Below are 22,475 nucleotides of genomic sequence, written 5' to 3'. Positions count from 1 at the left end.
CATAAACTCAATTAGAAAATTCTGAAATATAATTGTAAAAGGTGTAATATCTGACTTATGCAATTAGTTAACTAGGTCCTGGAATATTGAATACAAGATATTCTATAGGTATAATTGAATAATTTCTATAAATTGTTTGAAAGATTTTATTAACAACAAAATCGATCAGATCAGAATCGATCAGATTTTATTCAATCTACAAAACCCAATCAGATTTGAAGATATCTCAACGACAGTTGAAGAAACATAGAATTGAGTTGAAATTTTTGTAAAAACTTAAATATTTTCGATAAAACAGAGGCCATAAAGTTTAGGTTCAAAACTTACGGAATTAAATAAATTTGTTAATACTGTTTAAACATTATAAATGTAGAAGGAAACAAAAATTAAAATTTTAATAAACGTGAGTTACGAAGACAACAAATGATAAATCCTAAGCATGCAATTAGTTTTATGAAAAAATAATTGTTATTAAAACCAATTTCGATTATGATTAATTGAACAAAATTTGAACGAATATGAAAAATCGTGTACAAAAATAAAACAATAGGTAAATAGAGAGAAGTGAAGTGAGAGACAGAGATAAAGAAACAATAATAAATAAACCAAGATTAATTTAATTTGGCAAACAAATTAAACGTATTTGAAAACTACATGGTAAATACTTAAAAATACTCCACTAAGAAAGTAAAACTAAAACACTTAGTGCAAAATAGAAACAAATTTGTAAACAAAATTCGTACAAGAAAATCAACAATAAACAAATAATTAGCATTTAATTGTGACAAATTAACACACAAAGAAACGAATCTTGGATTGAACTGAATGAATAAAAATATGAATAGAAGTTCTGTGTAAATAGCTCCGTAGGAAGCAGTTAAAACTGATATCTGTAGTATTGTAGATATTGAAGAATTATGTTTAGAAACCATTAGGAAAATACAATTTCTGTTTATCGCAAAACCAAACTTTCTTTTTTGATCCAGTCGCTGTTGGTGTGGGCGAACGTGATTGTGAACGTTCGACCAACGTTGATCGTTTCGATATCGGTTGTTGTGACGATGTTGTGGAGAGCTCTCCAAATGGCCGTCTGCGATCGGCTTGTAAGGCCACAGTTGTTGCTGTAGCTTGTAGTGGCGAATGGGATATTGTTGGTGGTGGATAAGTTATATCGCTGTATATAATTACCTCATTGATATTTTTCTGGTACTGTAAAGCTGTATTCTGTGAATCCTCACGATCCAAATCTCGTTCGATCATAAGTTGTTCAATATGTTGTTGTTTTTCACGTAATAAATCCTATTGGAAAATAAACATATAAAGCAAACAATTTTATAGAAGAAATAAATGGAATTTTCTAAACATTTTTATAAAATATAAGATAAACACCCCAATATAGAAAGAACAAAATAGAAGAATAAATAAAACAAACACGAATATCTAGGTATATATGTATGTATATTACAAACCTTTTTTCGATCATCATAATGTTTTGGATTAAAACAAAATATATAATTGGGGCATTCATATCATAAAGGACTTTGCTATATTTGAGTGTTGTATTGGATGTTTGACTACACCTAGTTTTTGATTTGTTTTAATAAATTCTGTTCAAAGCTAATTTCAAAATACTTTCTTCGTATTCTTTTTATCAACAAGCTTTTTAAATAAAGACGAAATACTTACATATCTAAAACAAGGTCTTAACCCATTTATGCCAAAGCTAAACTTTGTATATATTTCTATCAGAGACCGAAAATAACGGGTTCACTTTCATTTCAATGGTAAATTCTCATTCGCAGCCATTTAAAAATAATTTTTTGTGATATATCACTGAGAGAGTGATTTATTCGAGAACATTTCTATTATCTAATAGAACTCTACGCCAAAATCAAATATATCCAGTTAAAAATAGTAACGACTATAAACGATTTGTTGCAAATATTTTGGAGAATTTTTGCAAAATTGATGTTCAAATGACGTTAATGATATGTTTGCTCCATTTTCATCTACTTTTCTTTCTCTAACAAGAGAAGAGCAAGGATTACGTAATACTTACTGGACCATAAACATAAATTATGTGGATATTATTGTGATTTCTTTTTATTAAAAGTTAAAGAATTACTTTGTAAAATTTGTAAACACGCCTCAACTATATTTCCAAAACATTATGTTGATCGCCGTCATCCATTTACATAAGATTGATCTTATTGTTGGCCAAAAACTTACTCACTAAACATTCACATGCAGGATATAGAAGAGTGAGAGAGAGAGAGAATAGTTTACATATGAGACTGTTACAACAAAAGCATCCAAAAGGCAGAGAACCAAAATAATCAAATATTTAAATAAATAAGTAAAACAAACCAAAAAATAATAATAAAAAAGATATAAAAATAAAATAAAACAAAAGCGTGCAAATTATTTGTATTTATTTTTAAGTTGCAATAAACTGCGCTTTATTTACACAAAAAAAATGAAACATTATAAAAGAGAAATAATGAATAATTCAAAATTCGAAATGACCAAAAATTAATAATAATATTATTCAAAAATTATATTTATAAATTAAAAATATATATGTAAAATAATTATTTGGGCTTTTTGTATTTTTTTTATTATTAATTTTGAACAAGTGGTGGGGAGTTGTGTTAATTATTTTAGCAAAATTTGGTTAATTTACAAAAAAAAAGTTAATAGGAAACAGACATATATATGTACTTATGTATGAAGGAAAAACTGTCTCAAAAATAGAAGTAAATACTTCTATGTATAGTAAGTATATAAACAAATGCTGGACTCACGAGGATCCAATTATTCCCGTTATACCTACGATGTTGTAAGATAAACCGAAGAATTTTTTTTATACATTTTCCGATCGAACAATTAAATTTTGTTATAATATACATAGTTAATTACTCGAATCTGTTAGATTTGCAGAAAAAATTAGAAAATAGCAAATATTGAAATTTACTCGTAGAACAGAAGCGAAATTTATTTGATTAGTAAATATATAGTTTTAACGCAATTTGTAACTGCATAAGCTAGAGATATTTCTTAATTAGTACATACTATAATTTAATAATTTTTCACAATTTGAATGCGATTTGTCGTAATAAGTTGGAAGCATTTCCGATTATTCTGAAGACAAATTAAAGTGACTTTAAGTCATTCTTGCAGAAATGCTATCGGCTATTTTTTTTATAGACAGTCTTTCCTTAAACCTATACAAATATAAATAATGATAAATTCATTATAAAATAAAAAAATATATAAATAGTGTCATAGAGATATGTAAAAATATGTACAGAAAAAACAAACATAAATATTAAATGAATAATTGGGGTTATTTGTAGGTCAATATTGGATTGGGTGGATTGTTTTATAAATAAGTATAATAAGTAAATGTTTTTAACATTTGTAAATTGTTATTAAGATTAAATTATTTAATTGGGAAGGACTTTAGCGTACCTGCATAGAAAATTGGCTTTTTGGTGTGGTAACAGCAACGGGTTTTAATGACGACGATTTGCGCTGCTTGAAAGAAACAGGGAGGATTCGTTACATTAGTGGTTAATGGGAAATTTGTTAATTTAATTGAATTGAATGCATAACTATTGTGTAGATTTAGTTGAATATTTTTTTACTTTAAATTAATTTAATACTTTTGTGTATTGTTATTTTTTTTTTTTATCGAAACGTAACTTTTAACTTAAATAGTAATAAAAGCAAGTTAACAAAATTAAATTGAAGAAATAGTAAAGGAAAATCAAAGAAACTCAAAAAAAACATGCAGCATCGTTTACTTTTTTGCAGAGCAATAGTTGTATTCTTATACCTGAGCATTCAAGCGCAAACGTGACGTATTTGTCGTAGCAATGCTGTTCATGGTGCCAATGGAAGTAAGAGATTCACGGGATCCTGTTCGGGATAGGCGAGACTTTTTAGATGACGGTGATAGGGAGACTTTTGCAATTGGCACAAAAACACCATATTTGGCTTTACATTCGAAATATCTATGGAATAGGAATTATAAAATAATTTGACAATTGATTTGCATTTTTTTATATTGTATTTGCATAGACACCAACCTAATACCGTCAACGGAGCCATCGTTTTTGCCACTGGCCTCATCCAATTCAATGCCACACCAATTTCCAGATGCAAATTGTGTTTCACCCAAATAACGCAGAATTCCAGGACGACTGCCAAAACCAGATGAAACAATGACGCGATCACCCACGGTCAAACCATTTTCTTATGATTTAAAGTAAAAAAAGTGTTAATAACAAATTTCTATGTAGATGCAGTTTCTAATAAATAATTCCATTTTGTATGTTACCATTCGAATATCAATATCAATTTCATTATTAATACAATATTATTTTGTTATTATTGCTCTTGAAATTCGAATCATACATAAATGAACAGCATTTTTCCACAAAGATTTAAAATTTCTTACTACAAACATGGATTAAAAAGTCTATGGGGTTGAAAATATTTTCACATTATTTTTGAATGTATCAGAAATATTGTTTTACTGAAGTTTCGGGCGGAGTTACGATAATGCATTAAATATGGCTGGAAAATATTCTGGTGTTCAGAAAAGAATAATAGAAAAATTTGAATTTGAAATTTTCCTCCCATGCACTATAGGAAATTTTCCCCATTTCTTGGCCAAAATGTAAAATTTAAAATTTTGAAAAATACTTTTTTTATGCTTTAGTATAAATAAAAATATAACAAAGTAAACATATATTTTTAAATTTTGCAAAAAAGTTGATTATTTGTCACTTTATCAGTTGTTTTATGTTCGATTTCTAAATAAGTTTTCATATAACGATTGAGTGCAGCAAATTTTGATACAATTTCTAATAAAAGTTTTCATAATAAATATGTATATAGAGTTTTTTAAAAATTAAAAAATGGAAAATAATGTTGAAAGTGAGTACTTTATTAATATATAGAGAAATCTTGGTGAACTCAGCTATTAGACCGATTAAATTGGAAAAAATAAAGTGACCTTACGATGAAATAATAAAATTATGAAACTGAATTTTATTTGAACTTACAAAAAAATGTTAGCAGATGTTAGTTATAACATCATAACAGTTCTTTAGGACAGTCAATTACCTACAGAATTTTTCATATTTCAGCTGCATATATTTGCATACTTTTTCAAAAAACGCATTTTTTCAGGTAAATACAGTGTGAAAAACTCAGAATTATTTAATGTATGGCATGAGAAATATGGTGAAAATTAAAAAAAGAGCCGCTATATATGCATATTTCTTGTCACATATTGATGAAAGTGATTGTTCAGAAAATCTAAATCAATGTTTAGAGGAGCATTCACGAATGTTTTGTGCATTCAAGGCAAATTATTGAATCAACTGTGCTTCCCGTTGGATGCTTCGGTGAAGACGCCTCTGAATCGCGTTATAAAATATATAAATCCGATAGATTGTTGCATGCACGAAAAAGCAGACATGTGAATAATTTGACCGACGTTTTTAATAGAGCATTGGATACATCTGATCCTTTCATTTCCAGTATTTCTCTGAACAAACGAATTAAAAAACAGAAGAAATTAAAGCTTCCTACAGAAGTAATCCATATGCTCAAATCGTATCCTATTTCTTTAGAAAATTACCAAACAGATGAAGAGCAATCGGAAAGTGAAGATGAAGAAATAGAATCGAGCGTTCTTTTGAACCCTTGTTTTTTAAATATGGTTGATAATTTAGAATTAGAAAATCAAATTGATGAATAAATTAAAATTATAAATATAACTAAGTTTGTTTTATTATCAAAAGTTAGTTTACACTCAAAAAACAAAATAGAAGAAAAGAGTTTAGGCAAATACCTAAGAGTTACAGGTATGGACTGGATCCAGGAACATACAACCCGGTAAACACAGTTTGGAAGAAATTTTTAGTTAATTTTATTTTTATCTTTGAAATTTTTTTTTCAGTGTATGGAAAAGTTTTGGTGGTCCCTCCCTCCCTTTTAAGAGTCTTCAAAAATTCGAATCCAAAAAAATTATTTAAATCGGTCCAGCCGTTTGGCTGTAATTAATTATGGACAAAAAATTGGGAAAATTTCCTATAGTGCCATGTGCAGAAAATTCACTAAACCTAGTAGGTATTCAGGCTGTTGAATATGTTTCAAAAACAGTAACATACTTTCAATTAGTCCAAAAATTGTTTAATGTCAACGTATTTGGGCGCAAATAAAGTCCTGAAGTCTCTACTGGATACAAGATGGTCAGAGAGTGCGAATGCTCTTAATGCGATTTCAAGTGACACCAATCAACCAGGAGAAACGAGAAATGAAGATCAAAACCTGACAAACAAAGTGGAAGAATTGGAGACTATTCTTTAACAGAGATATGGAAAGACCTTTTGGAAATTATGAACTAAACAAGCATGAAATTATGCAACAAAACTTTACGCATCACTTTTTTAAGGGCCATAAAAAATAAGTGCAGTTTAATAGCAAAAAAAATATATGCTCATTTAAAAAACCGCTCGACTGCATACTAAGAAATTTAAAAAAAAAATCTACTTTTCTTTCTCAGTTAAGTCAGAATGTTTTGATTTGAGGGAGTACTTAAAGAACATAGAAAAAGAATCAGCCTTTCTTGTATACAAGCATATTTATTTCCTTAAGCAATACAAAATGTGATGGGAGCGTTAATTTTCACAGCTTAACCCATTAATGCCTAACCCCGAATCCGTTGTCCGATTTTGATGAAATTTTATACAGACCGTAAAGGCTTTTTTATTTTTTATTTATTTTTTCTGCCATACCTGGGTCTGGGTATTTTTCTAGCCACTTCGGCATATGGGTTCTGAAATGTATGTTTTTTTTATTAGCTACTTAGAAAAAGTATATTTTGATGACTATGCTCTAGATTTATCAATACCTAGCGATAGGCGCGAATCCACAGGTGGAAATAGGAATAAAAAACAGAAATACAGTAAATTATATGTAGGGTCATTCGTCCCGAATATACTCGTTGTAATGCAGAGTGAAGACAGTCGTTACTTAAACATTTCATAATCTAGAGATGCGGACATTTGAAAATTGTTTTTTTTTTGTATTGTACTTCAGAAAGTAGTTATTTAACCTGTCATAATAAATCGAATGCAGAGTAAACTGTAGTTACCGCCTTCAAAGGGTGAATTCACTTCCTCCTAGGACAAGCCTATCTTAAAATAACTAGTCAAATAACTAATTCTGTTGCTAGTGTTAACCCGAAAGTAGGTGAAATTGCTTGTTCCGGAGTGCCACCTCGAACTGTGGGGTCTAATAACCCCTACACACACATAACTACAATTTTTTTCAACATAAGATAATTGTGGTATTCACCATCAGTATAAAAGAAATGGTTTGGAATCATTATTTCATGGTTGAAAAAATTTTAGTTAGCTTGTGTCAACCTTTCTCCAGCTAAATATTTTATATTATCATGTATTTTTTATATTATCAGGACATTTTTTAAGATATCGGAAAAAGTACCATTATTTACTCAATTTGACAACTTTCAATCGATTTCCGGCACGTGTTCTAGTTATCCGTATTCACTTAAATTTTGCAGTAGTTAGTTTAGTTGCTAATGAACAAAATAAGACCCATCCAAAGCAAATCTATTTTTTAAGGGCATGTCTAATGTACATATAGTGATGATATTCTCGATTAGATTTTCTTCGAAAATAAATGGATAGTTCTATTTTAATAGGTACAGTCGAGTTTAAGATTTGAATTTGGATCACATATAAATCGGGGGGCATGATCACAGGGTTCCAAAAGGTGGCACCACGGCTATATACAAAATTTAAAAAGATTACAATTTTCATATTTTAATCCGATCCAACAGATTGTGCTATACATATATGAAGCCTAAAAGTTAAGTTCCACAAAACGTCTAGTTACTTCTATTGATTATCTCGTATAGCTTACGAGATATTCTCATAAAGTCTGTTTATATGCCCGATTATATTCTGAATTATTTTGCAAATTTTATAATTGTTCGATTCCTTTTTTCTAGTATAACATTTTGAACTGAAAATTCTATCGGTCCATAATTGGTCGTAGCACCATCACTCACGAAAATAATTGAAATTTTAAAAGAAAAATGTTTTTGCTTATTTACTCGGGTCGGGCTTGACCTACCATTCTTTCATATTTGTTTTTTATTACCTTAACCCATTAACGTCGAATGGGTAGAAAAATACCCAAAAATAGAGCAATTTTAGAAAAATACTAGAAAATTCTAGGAGAGCGATATTAAAAATCTTCTTTTGGATAAACACAAAGTAGGAATCGAACTAGCTAAAATAATTTTTTCGTTAATATTGGGGAACTAGTGGGCCAAAGTTGGGCAATTTTACAAAATCACAAAATTCGAAAATAAGTCGCTCTAGAAGACGAGGGAGTGGAATTTCCCAATGCCCTCCTTGTGTCTTGGATGTTCTCTATCAGTAAACAAAATAAACAAGTGATTAGCCCACTTTCCTAAGCTACAAGTACGATTTTGTGGATTGGGTATAAAAATACACACTTCGGCATATGTGGGTTCTAAAACATATGAAATATGAATTTAATTTTTCTACAAAATTTTATTTTTTTTAGAAAATCACAATAAAAAAACATCTAACCCCCAGTAACACTAAGCCTGGTTAGGTGCTAATGAACAAAATAAGACCCATCCAAAGCAAATCTATTTTTTAAGGGCATGTCTAATGTACATATCTAAATAAAGGCCAAACCATTGATGTAATACATATTATGACTCTGTATTGGCCAATTTTTTACAAAATACATTCCATTCTGCTATGAATAGCACTATAATTGCGTTGAGAGAAATTGTTGAGGAATATGAATGATTTCAGTTCCATCATTGATCAGTGTACTTTTCAATCCACGTGGTAGATAGAAACATATCTTTGTTTTTGGAAAATATTTTATAAAAAAAATGTTGATTAAACTTACTTCCTGGACTACGTAAGAAAGAACTGCGTATACTGGCTGTGGGCGATACTGTACGTGAACGATCTGGCGAATGTTTTGATAATGGTGATGTAGGCGTTTGAGCTCCTGGCAAAGGTGCCATGGTAAGACGTGTTAGACGGGAAAATATACCCTTTTTCGGTTCACATTGGAAATAACGTTTACCAGCAACACAACCATCATTTTTACCTTTTGTTTTAAGTTTTTATTTCAATTAAAATTATTTGTTAAATTTATTTATTTCAAAGACTAATTTGAATTCCATGTTACCACTTACCACTAGGATCATCCAATACAACACCTGCCCATTCGCCGGGTGCAAAATGTGTCTCACCAATGTAGGCTATTTGTCCCGGACGTATGCCACCAACCCAAACTCTCTGGCCAATTATAAACTGTTCTGTGTCGTGTGTCAAAATAGAGCCATGATCTAAAATTAAATGAATAGAATACAAATTCATTAGTTTTTATTTATCATAATCGTTTGTTTGTGTTTAAAATTATATGTTTTTACACATGTATTAGATCTACTTAGAAACTTATCACCAATAGAAATCAACTCATCTCAATTTTACTTATCAACCATTTATTACACAGTGCAACAAATTGAGGGTCGCAATTTGGTTTGATTTTTATTAAATTTCTTAAAATCAAAAGTATATTTAAATTCACCTTTAATAGGTTAGAATGTGTTACAACTATTTTCAATGTCGAATATTAAAGGGTTAAACAAAAGGATAAATTATTACACTAACTATTAGCTATCACTCTGCTTTGGAAGGGTCCACCACCCACTGTTTCACTGTTGCACTGTGTTACTTATTATACATATTTAGTTTTTAGACATTTTCCCAATTAAAATACAAATTGCACGTTAGATTGAATATTGAAATTTATTATACAAATTATTTGTTTTTATGACGTTATTTTTTAAAATACCCGCTACTTTTGTGTTTAAAATGTTGAAAATGATGTCATTTCAGCCGACTATTTTTAAATACAACACAATATGTACTATAGATGTAAATTACAAATATTAAATAAATAACTCAAGTTTATAAACTAAAAGCTATTAATTTGACAATTAACGCTGCACATAATTATGGGCAGTAAAAGTGTACAGTTTACAACATCATGTGTCAATGTGTCAAATTCCTGAACCTTAAAAGTCATAAAAATACATGAAAAATTAATATATTTAAACATTTACTTAATATTTGGAATACTTTAGCTAAAATATTCTGACAGAAAAGCATTGATTTCTGACAACACCGTCTATATTACATTTGACAATTAATAAAATATTCGTTTTTAACCCTCTAACCTGCAAGAGTACCTCAAGGAATGTTTTACAAAACACCAATTATCTCAAAAAGTCATTATATATTTTTTTTTAAATTTAACTGTGAATTTAGTTACAGATATCTTAACATTTCCCTCGAAGGTTGAAATCCATTCTGACTTTTAGTTTTTGTTCTGTCAGCTGTTTTGTGAGTGATGTCATAATTTTAGCACGTGAAATTTTGCGTGTCATAATTTTTTTTTAAATCAAAGTTTTACTAACTTTTAGTAGCCCCATCTATTCGAAATATTTTTTATTATATCTTTTTCATTAGTTTTTCAATAAAATCGGATAATAATAATTTTTTTACACCTAAACCGGCAACAATGCCTTGAGGCACTCTTTACCTTTTTGCACCTGGTTCCTAAACTTAATTTGCAAATTAATTTCTGATGGCTGTTCTGAGTCATGGCTGTTGGGTCATAATTACCCTAAATAAAATTATTCGACAACTTTTTTAGATATTAAAGGGTTAAAGGTTAGAGGGTTAATTTATTTCCAATTTTTTATTTATATAAATTACGAGAATACGTTGAAACGACATTAAAATCCAGTACACTAGACATTCAAATGCCTCTTTTTAATCCCTAAAACATTTTGATGGCGTTGGCGTTTTAGGCGATCCACAGTTTCGTACTAGATTAAAGAAACAGGATGCAATTTATCTTTAATTTAGTATGAAACTGTCGATGATGTTTAGAACGTAAGTCCCGTGACATCAAAAATTTTGGACGTATCTCTTAACTTAGTAAATAGTAGACAATTTATCAATTAAAAAGTCTACATATCAGCTCGAAGATAAGTGAAAATCATTTATTAAAGTTTTCGCAATACCTGGGGCCAAAATACTGTATTTGTGATCAAATTTGTTTTCTTATCGAAAAATAATTTCAATAGCGAATTTATACAAAAAATTATTAGATTTCTTGAACGATATTAAATAAGTATAGTTGACATAAAATTTAAAAAGTAAGAGTAACAAAAGTGTTAAAAAGCAAACCAATTAATTTTATTTAAAGTTTTGTAAGCAGGGAATTGCTTTTCCAAACTCGTTTTGTAAGTTATTCTCGGAACTAGTTCCGTTTTGACAATTGCTACAAAGAATTACGAAAGAACTAGTTCTAAAGCAGTTCTAAAGTTTATTTACTGGTACCTTAGGGTGACAATTCCAAGAAAAAATAATTGATTAGAAAACTTGTTGGAAACTAGTTGCAGGGTTCGTAATGCTTTGGAAAGCAACCAGTTCAAATCATTGTTCGCAACGTTATGCATTATAGAACAAATTGTGAAACTAATACAGTTTATTGCAAAACGTTTGCCACGTTTTCACATATCTTAAGTAAAAATTGCCACGATTATTTAATATTCACTTCGAAACGACGAGTGTTGCACTCGGGCAAATATTGTAAATTTAGCCGCAGATGAATCAATCAAGGAATTACATTTGAGCAGTCATTTCTTATTACTTATTTTTATTATATCCCCAATAACACCCCCAACACTGTATTTCAATGAATTTATTTAGTTATTTAAAGAATAATTTAGAAAATAATTTTATAATAATAAATTATATCATGGTCAAAATACACAAATGTTAGAATGCAATTGTGTAAGTAAATTTGTGTTGTTGTTTTTTTTTATTTTTTTCATAAAATACTTTTGTAATTTTCATGTGGGGGAGTTTTTCTAGAAAAAAATAAACAACAAAAACAATAGTTATTTATGGAAAAACTAGTTTTTTTTTAAATATTTAAAATGCAACAGTTTTGCATCTATATTCATGCAAATTTTGTTTTCATGTTTAAGATTAAATTTAATGATTATAACAAAATTATAATATGTAAAAAAAACATTTGTTGAGGAAATGTTAAAGCAATTAAGAATATTTTTTGTTCAAAAACTTAAATCGCCGGAATATTGACTAACATTTAATAAAAACTTTTATTATAAGGTTAATTAGTGTATAAATAAGCTACAATAGCAAAACAAGAATGAACAATTAATTTGAAAAACTTGTTTTAGAATATATTTCAGGTCACAACAATTTGTTTAAACTATCATAATATATTAGGACACTAGGACAATATGACTTAATAGCAGACCGTTTGAATTCCCCAAATATATAATTGGTCAATTCACAAGGTCTTATATCATGTCATATTGTCATAATGTCCTAATATTTCACAATGGTTTTTATTGTTTTTCAAGCAAAAAATGTCCTAAAATAATATTACTCTGTATGATATGTTTATTGTGTTATCGTAACCAAAAAGTAGATACCTTCGCCGAATGCCTAAGAGCCGGTTAAGCCGAGTTGCCGAGTCGAGATATATTAGGACATTATGACAATATGACTAATAAGAGACCTTGTGAATTGACCAAATATATTTAAAGCTGAAATTGAGGAAATACAAATCGATATTGAGAAAATCCAATTGATATAGAAAAAATACAAAATGAAATCAAGAAATTGGGAACAAACAAATTGAAAATGAGAAATCCAATTTAATATTGAGAGAATAAAGCAAAATAATTTATTGAAATGGAGAAATAGAAATTAATATTAAGAAAACACAAATTGAAAAATAACAATTGACTTAAATTACACTTTATAATGTACAAGACAGTCGATGTTACCTCTAACAGAGGCTATGATAAACTCATCGACTGCTGCAACCACACTCACTATTTATACACACTGCCATCTGATAAATTCCATAAAATTTTGGAATTCTTAATGCAATTGTCTTATATATATTTCGAAATACTGCTAAATGCTACCATTTTCCATAAAATGAATCAATATTTTTAAAAAAGGTATCAAAGTTTTTCAAAAATATGTTGAAATGAGCTTTTGAAAATATATTTCATTAAAACCGGTTAACCGTCTTACAAAAACCGGTTTTTCAAAAAACCGGAATGTTAAAGAAAACCGAAACCGGTCGAGTTTACAAAGATGAAAAAACCGGTTGACCGGTTTTCGGTTACGGTTTTGGATACTCTATACCATATGTTTTTGACAGCTGCCTCCGCGAACACATTTGAGAACTGTTGCTCTAAACGTTATCGGATTTTGCTAATATTTCCATTATCAACCCAATTATGAATAAAAAATTCCCCGGGAGTTTGTTCCCAGGGAGTTTTTTCCCATTGAATTTTAATTGAAAAAATGAGAAAAGGAAAAAACTACCGGTGAATTTTTATTCATAATTGGGCTGAATATGATTTATAGATTACGGAGAACAATTTTACACCTTGGGATTTTTAGATTACGGAAAACAAATTTTAGATTTAAATTGAAACTCGAAAAATTATAAATTAGGTCCAATTTAACGGTTTATGGTATTTTCCAGGCTAAATGCCCATTAAATCGTTAATTTAAAAAAAAAATAATAAGAAGGTTTACTACACCAAACATATGTAGGGGTTTTATTGGAATCATTAGAGTGAGTTCGGTTACAACTTCAAAAAAATCATAAGTATATTGGTTTGAAGTTGATTTGAAAATTGTTTGTTTTATTTCAAAGATATTGGTTTTACCTTTCAAACCAAACAGAATATAATTTTTCGTAACGGGAAGGCAAAGTTCAATTGAGCTAAAACTTTCACAATCGAATTTTTACACTAAATGGCATAATTCTAGACGTGAGCATCTATAAAAATGGGAAATCGATTTTGAAAAACCACCCTAATGTATATGACTGTGTGGACTTATCACAGGCTATGGAAATTAGGTCAAGATATTACAGATGACATACCCATTTATAATTTTAGGTATATACGTTGACTTGTATGATGTACTTTGTGTTTCGAAATTCAAGGTAAATTTAATTCAAAACGGAGATGACAAATCCAAAAATACCAATTATTAGTTCTTTATGGATTCACCCTAATTCACAAAAATTTGTCTTTAAAGTAATAATAATCACCAAATTAAAATAGTTAGTTCTATAATGTTAAAATAGTGTCAGGTGTATGCTGTTTATTTAACAATATGTTGCAATTGCAAATTGTTCACTTTAATATTTTCTTCTTAAATATTTGAATAAATAAAATGCAAAATTAAAACACCTACTGTCATTAGATGATACATTAGTGTCGTCCGTATGTAGGTTGCGCAAAATTTATCTTAAATATTGAAAAGCAATTAGCTGTCAAGTCAATCAAAAATTACGTGATTTTTTTTTTTTTCTTCTTTTTTTATTGTTTTATTTTTTAGAAAAGAAATTCAAATTAGGAAAAAAAATCATTCAAACTCGTAAAGCGCAGATTGTACAGTGTCGTCAGTATTTAAGAAACACTGCATAAGATCACTCCAATCAAGTGTATTGTATGTTGATTACTGGTTACACATAAACTGTCCAGTTAGCATCTAATAAAAGTCACGTATTGTCTATTCAAAAAATAAAAAAAATGAAAAAAGTTTGTTTTTATGCTAAAAATGATTAATGTTTATGTCAAAGAAATTCTCTATTTATATATTTGGTTTCAGAACACAAATAAATGCCAAATGCAGTTGTGAGTTTCGCCGACAATACTTACAATATGTATAAACATATTGCATGTATTATTTACACCGCAACAGCAACGTATAAATAATAAAATATTTTCTTATTGCCACCATTTAAGGCAAGATCAAGTGACACAGATTTTATGGCAAATATCTAATATAGAAGAGGAAACCACCTGCGCAAGCAAGCGCCTTTACATTTAGTCAACAGAAAAATAAACGATTGACAACAATTAATAACAACAACAAAAAAACAATAAGAGCTGCATAAATATAGATGAAATTAAACGTCAAACAAGATCTGTCGTTTTTATAAAAAAAAAAAACATTAAAATAAAATGTGTTAAAGTACGATTAATTAATTAATTGATTAATTTAGTTTTAGTTTTGTTTAAACAATCGAACTTAAAACAAAACGTTAGATTTGCATTAAAAACATTAGAGGACATTGTTAGTCAATTAATTTTTTTTTAATTGCTCAATTATGCTGCTTACCTGAACTTTGACGTCGGCCTGTGGCCTCTAGATACAAATCGTCTTTAAATTTGTTTGGTATTTGGTAATTTTTTTTTTAAATAAAACAAAATTTAAACAAAAACAATGAAATGCATGAAAAAAATAAATGAAATTAATTGAAAAACAAAAAAATCATTTAAAAACTTACAAGATTGTCGTCGACTTGAGTCCGAATTCGCAAATGGTGAACTCGACTTAAAAGAATAACGTGATGATGAAAATCTATCCATTTCGGGTGACAAAGACGAACGTGTAAAACGTTTAACAGTCTCTTGGTATAAATCTGGTTTTGGTTTTTGGATATTTGTGGTGGTGGATTTTTTGATTTAAAAAAGATGAAATTTTCGTTAATTAACACAAAAGAAAACATTCAGTTTTAATTTTGTTATAAATTTTACACACATACATACATATATATTTGGATTGGTTATTTTTGTTTTGGAATTGGGGTTAAACAAATTTTATTAATTAATTACAAAAGTTGTAGAAAATCAGAAATTGTTGTGTGTATAGAAAGTATGTGGTTTATGTATAATTCCCATTGTGCATTTTGTGTTAGTCGTTACATTTACATTCCAAAGAAGTGATCATTTTGTATTAAATTAATATTTTTTCTTTTAAACTTAAATAGCTACATCATGTCAAGAATAATATATCTGCTTTTATTTAAGCTACTTCAAAATCGCATCAGAGAAGCGGTAAAATAATGGAGAGAGTATTTGAGTTTTTCATGCCTCAATTAATGCGCAAATAATTTTTCGGAAGCCGTCAAATTATTTTCGAACCAATGCTGAAATATCCAAAAGTCTTCATTTTACAATGTTGCCACAATATAGTAAACATAAACTAACAATATTGGCAAATATACGGCATAGAAATTATGCAAATATAACATTTAAACGATTACTTCGTCTTAATGGTATCTGATTTGGAAAATGGACTTTGAAGGACTGGTTAATAAATGAGAATTTTATTCCATTTATGTTCGGATCTAAATTAATTTTAATTTTATTCAATTGTGTTCTCATTTTATAAAGGTATCATTTCAAAATCCAATATTGAATGGTTACTCAAAGTTTTTTGGAATATTTCAAACAAAATCATACACGATTAAGTAGTAAATATTTTATAACTGCAGTTTAATTAATTAATTCAGTTATTTTAGTTTATTAATTGCAAGTTTCTAATATTGCCTTTATTTTAAATAATTGTTATTAAACCAGTTTTATCAACTTTTTAAATTTAAAATGTTAAAAAGTGCAATTAAGTTTTTGTGTAAATTACATGAAAATTAAAAAAATAATAAAATTAATGAGAGATAATTAAAAATATTCCATATAATAATCAGATGTTAAATTAAAAAGACCTAAAATCGTGGAGCAATTTATAAATATATGTATTTAATAGTGAGAGCAACCAAACATACAATATCAACAAAACATTCTTGAATACGAAAGGTAACACACGGCAACAAAATCGAAAATTTGTTAGCAGCTTTTTAAACCACTACACAATTTTGATGTGTTTTTTTCTAAAATTGTGAATTTTTTTTAGATGTTTGAAGTAAACTTAAAAAGTTCACATTTACACAACCTTCAATTTGTTAATATATTTCATTTTAATAAAAATATCCAATTTTTTTTGGTATTAAAAAAATCATGAAAAATCGAAAACGGCAATAATTGTTTAGATGTATTGCTTTATCTCAAAGCCACATGTGATAGGAACAAAATGAGAAATCGATCATAAAAATCGATGGATTATTTTCGAATTTATTCAAAATTATTGGAGAAACATTTAAAAAAATGCTCAATTTGGAAAAAAAATTAAAAAAAAACGATCCATAGAATTCTGGATCAAATCTATATAGTTGTTAGTGAAGCCTTTTTTCGCTGTTGACCTGTGTAATTTTACATTCAAACTGAATTTATCGTTAAAGCAACTTTATAGTGTTGGTGATGCTACATAATAAAGAACTTCGACAGACTATTTTATGACCTAATGTGGGCATTAGACACTAGAAGTGCTCAATAGCATACATTTTGGATAATTTGCCATTGAACGACATGGGGGGTAGGTCCCAATTGTTAGACGGATATTCGCCTATTGAAGAAATAAAATTATGCCATCAAGAGTTTTAGCCTATAAGGGAAATATTGAAAATCAATTGAGTTTGACAATTTCGAACTGGTAGCCTTTCTACACCATTTCCAATTGTATTTCAGAAATTTCTAATTATATTTCAGAAACTTCCAATTCAATTTCTGAAATTTCCAATTATATTTCAGAATTTTCCATTTATATTTCAGAAGTTTCTAATTGTATTTAAAAAATTGGCAATTGTATTTCAGAATTTTTAATTTTTACTTAAAAAGTTTCTAATTGTATTTCAGAATTTCCCAATTGTTTTTCAGAAATTTCTATTTGTATTTCAGAAATTTTCATTGGTATTGCTATTAGAATTTTCTGAAATACAAATGGAAATTTCTGAAATACAATATCTGCAGGAAAGGGAATGAAATGAAATGTGAATTGCCTATTTGATGTGGTTACTAGGCCAATATTATTATATGGGATCTCTGTCTGGTGGAATACACTAAACAGGTCATGGATGAATATTAAGAAGAACGGCAACTGGCTTAGCTGATATCTCAGACTGAGACCGTATAAGTTATTGCTATACTGTTATAAACATATAATACATAATATTTAAATGAAATGTAGAAAAAAGTACAATAATTGAAAAGGTTATAAAACTTGAGTGAAGTGGTACTACCAAAACTCTAACTTGACGCGATATTCGATCTGTTGATATGAAATCGAAATTAAAAGTCGAATATAAATATACATAATTCGATATTAACAGAAATCTATGCTGTACATATTCAGATTTCTTCGAGATTTATTTCTTGTAGAGAATCAAAGAACATTTAGATTTATCGTTCGTTTTTAAAAACATTATTCCCATAAATTTATTTTATTTTAACAAAATTACTTCAGAAGTAAGTGTTAATTAGTTAATTTTTCAAATATTTGACCTCCTCTTCATGTTGAATCCATTAGTAACTTATGTTTCTTTTTCCCCCTAAAAATTAAAACACAATTTGTTACGGCTGTGTAATAAAATCGTATTTTAATTTAAATTTTGTACAAACCCAATTAACAATTATGAAATAAAACAACATAAAAGTTACAAAATTATTTAAAAGAAACAAGTTACCTCCCAATGATACAAAAAAACTAAAAAATCAAAAATAGTAAATAAATCACTTAAGAAAAATACAAAAAAGAAACGAATTTAACAAAAAAAAAAAAAAAAAAACTCCATAAATCAATTAGCCCTCCTGACACAGAAAAAAAATAACAAAATACTTTTAATAAACGTGATCTGTTTCAGACAATATAAGTTCGTACGACCAGAGCTCAGACCAAGCAGCTACAGGTTTAGTTAAATTGAAAAAAAAATTAAACAGAAAAAATAAATTTAAGAGGAAACAAATTGGTTTCTAAAATGTTTTATTTCAAACAAATAATGTTCGCACATTTTATGTTTCTTTTATTGTTATGATTATTATTATTATGATTATTATTATGATTATTTCTGTTGTTATATGTATTTATCTGCTATTGTTGTGATCACCATTCACTTTAGAGTGTTGATCTTTTTTTTAGGAAATGTTTCTTGTTTGTGGTCAATAAAGAAGCAAATCGTAAACAAAATATGAAGACTTTGAGTTTTGGTTTTGGCTACTGAATAATTGTACGAGCACGAGGTACGGACTATACAGTTATAGTGTAACATGAATAAGCGGTCAGACATACTGAAAGCATCTCAGTTAGAAATCCAGAAGATACAGATACTTGTAGCTACAAGATACAATTTGTTTTCCCTCTGTTATGAAGATGCCTCTGACGGCTGCATGCTCAAACACTTGTTATGTAAGTGCGAAATACGATCGCTTGATCGTAGGAAGTAGAAACGATGAAAATTTTAATTTTAGCAAGAAATCAAAAGTTTTAACGGTCAAAGTCGACCATTTCTAGCTGTACATCTATAACTGTGCAATAATTTCATGTAAAATGAATTAGAAAAAATCTTTTTTTTTGATACTTTCTTGAAATAAAATTGCTGTCTCTAAACGAAGTTTTATTTCCTAATAGCCCCAAGTCTGACAAGCCTAGTTTTACAACCGCACCATATAAGATGAGACGGCTGGTTTTGTACTTTGAAAAAAATCATTCAAGTTTAAGGCGAAGAAAACTGATCTCCCGTGAAATCGCTTTAAAGATATAACAATTGTTCGTGTGTGCACTAACAAAGTAGTTCTTAAGGAGTGAGATCGAAAAACACACGTTTTGCTTTAAAACTTTTAACCCAAGGATTATTTGATTTTTATTTTTGATCAGTATGTCGGCCAAACAATCAAAGGCCTGCCGTCAAACTGATTCCAATGTTATTAAACAGTATCGGAAGAATTTGTACGTTGATAGAAAACCTGGTTCAGGTAGAAGGAATGGTCTACATGATGTTTCTAAAGCCAATAAATAGAAAGCATTTTCAAAAGAGCTCCCAACACATCCAGTACGAAAGCAGTCCGGTTAGCTTAGTACTCGGGCTATTTGGTGCAAAAAGTTAGAGCCAATGCAGGTTAAAAAAGATATAAAGCTCAAAAAGTTCCACACAGAAACTCTACTAAACATTTAGAGCCCAAAGACAGAGCACGGAAATTGAAGCAAAATTTTATAAAAACAAGTAAGAGTGCTATATTCGGCTATGCCGAATCTTATATACCCTTCACCTTTGTTGTGGATGCATTATTATTTTTTATAATTAGTATATATGTATGTACATTGCCCACTTTCAGCGTACAGCATCCTAAATTTATCAAGAACACAAAAAACAACAACAACGCCAAACGAAACAGAACACCAAAAGAAAAAACAAAAACAAAATACGCAAGGCAATGAAACCAACACACATCCAAACATACGTTTAATTGTATAAAAAACAACAACAACGCCAAGAGAAACAAAACACACAAAAAAACAAAATACGCAAAGGTTGCACAACCAAACATACGTTTTGTTGTTTTTTTGTCAAAAAAACCAACACACAACCAAACAACCGTTTAGTTGTATAAAAAACAACAACAACGCCAAAAGAAACAAAACACAAAAAAAAAACAAAATACGCAAAACATCCAACCATAAAACAACAAAGCGGTTTTTTTGTCAAAGCATGCAATACATTGTGTTTTTTGATGAAATTTTCAGAGGTTGTCTCGGATTTTTGCTCATATCTCCGTTATTTATGGACGGATTTTGCTGATTTTAAATAGCAAAATTCTCGAAAGTATGTCTGACAGAATTGTTGAAGATTTGGATCCCGGAGATATCTGGGGCCTTCAGAAAATTGATTTCAACAGACAGACAGACAGACAGACGGACAGACAGACAGACAGACAGACAGACAGACAGACAGACAGACAGACAGACAGACAGACAGACAGACAGACAGACAGACAGACAGACAGACAGACAGACAGACAGACAGACAGACAGACAGACAGACAGACAGACAGACAGACAGACAGACAGACAGACAGACAGACAGACAGACAGACAGACAGACAGACAGACAGACAGACAGACAGACAGACAGACAGACAGACAGACAGACAGACAGACAGACAGACAGACAGACAGACAGACAGACAGACAGACAGACAGACAGACAGACAGACAGACAGACAGACAGACAGACAGACAGACAGACAGACAGACAGACAGACGGACATGGCTTAATCGACTCCGCTATATATAAGGATCCAGAATATATATACTTTATAGGGTCGGAAATGAAAAATGTAGAAATTACAAACGGAATGACAAACTTATATATACCCTTCTCACGAAGCTGAAGGGTATAAAAATATACCTGCTGCAATATAGATGTCGAAACTTATGTTCTGGAAATTTTTTCGCAGCTTCCGGATCAATATTTTTATGTTGCTGATGCTCGAGGGAATGTTGTAGAAAAGTTTAGGACCCAAATGCAGAAAATTTTCCCAAAAAGTTCTTGGTATGGCAAGCAATATGCAGTTGCGGCAAAAGAAGCAAAACACTTGTTACAAATGGCTCTATAAATACCGAAATTTACATCAAGGAATGTTTACAAAAGAGGATGCTTCAATTTATAAGACTTCTTAGTTCCATTATTATAACTTGCCTTTAAGTTCCCAATAGTAATAGTTAACTTTAATCAATAGAAAAAGGTACCCTTAAAGTTAACTTTTACTATAATTTGAAAGCAAATTTTTAATTAGGCTTAAGTTCATTTTATTATAATTTATTTGTAATAATTTATTCTCTGAATTATTGAATACTAAAATGTTAGACAATTCGCAAATTGGAATGCATTTTCTACCCTGCCAAGGGCGTTAACTTTTACTATTGGGAACTTAAAGACAAGTTGTAATAATGGCCCTTAATGTGTTCACTTATTTTTGGCCTGATTTGGCATCCTGTCGCTATGGTAAGAAAGGTCTTGAATGGAACAAAAACTATAATGTGGTATTTGTACCAAGAGAGGCAAATCCTCCAAACTGCCTGGAGTTAAGGCCAGTGGAGATATATTGGGCTCTTGTTAAAAGTGAATTGAAGAGCACAAAAAAGGTGTCCAAAAGTGAGGTAGATTTTAAACGGAGATGGACTACCTGTTCAAACAAAGTGACAGATAGCACTATAAAAACCTTAATTAAAGGGTTTCCTGAAAAGGTTGATAAATTCATCACTATTGATTAGAACTATAAAAATAATATTTTTTTAAGTTGTAATAATAATTTCAATCAAATAAAAAAAAATAAAAACTGTTGGTTTAATGGTTTCTTTTTTATTAAAATTTATGTATGTTAAGATTTTTTCGATCTCACTTCCTTAGTATTGCAGTTGGTACTTAAGAAATAATTGCATATATAATATATTAGAGTGTCCCTTAGAATTAAATTTTTGGAAATGTTGAGACGGTACCCCCTGAAAACTTGTGTAATGACATAAAATACGTGTCTCAGGCCACTAGAACATGAAATGTAG

The 22,475-nt window shown here is 29.3% G+C and overlaps 1 protein-coding gene across 4 annotated transcripts in view; it reads right to left on the bottom strand.

The window, feature by feature from the left end:
- Positions 1–22,475, bottom strand: part of CLIP-190 (Cytoplasmic linker protein 190) — a 114,354-nt gene that overhangs the window by 32,718 nt on the left and 59,161 nt on the right. For 3 of the 4 annotated variants that reach the window (XM_065501090.1, XM_065501087.1, XM_065501089.1), the window contains exons 3-8: positions 9,293–9,445; positions 8,998–9,204; positions 4,092–4,257; positions 3,839–4,016; positions 3,472–3,534; positions 1,189–1,299 (exon numbers count right to left, since the gene is read on the bottom strand). In XM_065501090.1, the coding sequence (XP_065357162.1) occupies positions 1,189–1,299; positions 3,472–3,534; positions 3,839–4,016; positions 4,092–4,257; positions 8,998–9,204; positions 9,293–9,445 (878 nt within the window). Of the gene's footprint in view, positions 1–1,188; positions 1,300–3,471; positions 3,535–3,832; positions 4,017–4,091; positions 4,258–8,997; positions 9,205–9,292; positions 9,446–15,362; positions 15,405–15,531; positions 15,667–22,475 lie in introns of those variants that run through there. The other variant, XM_065501088.1, reaches the window with a different exon arrangement.

Source organism: Calliphora vicina, chromosome 2 (genome assembly GCF_958450345.1).
Source record: "Calliphora vicina chromosome 2, idCalVici1.1, whole genome shotgun sequence".
NCBI classification, from domain to species: Eukaryota; Metazoa; Arthropoda; class Insecta; order Diptera; family Calliphoridae; genus Calliphora; species Calliphora vicina.
The sequence above is the reverse complement of the archived record's forward strand: the minus strand, read 5'-3'. Positions and strand labels throughout refer to the sequence as shown.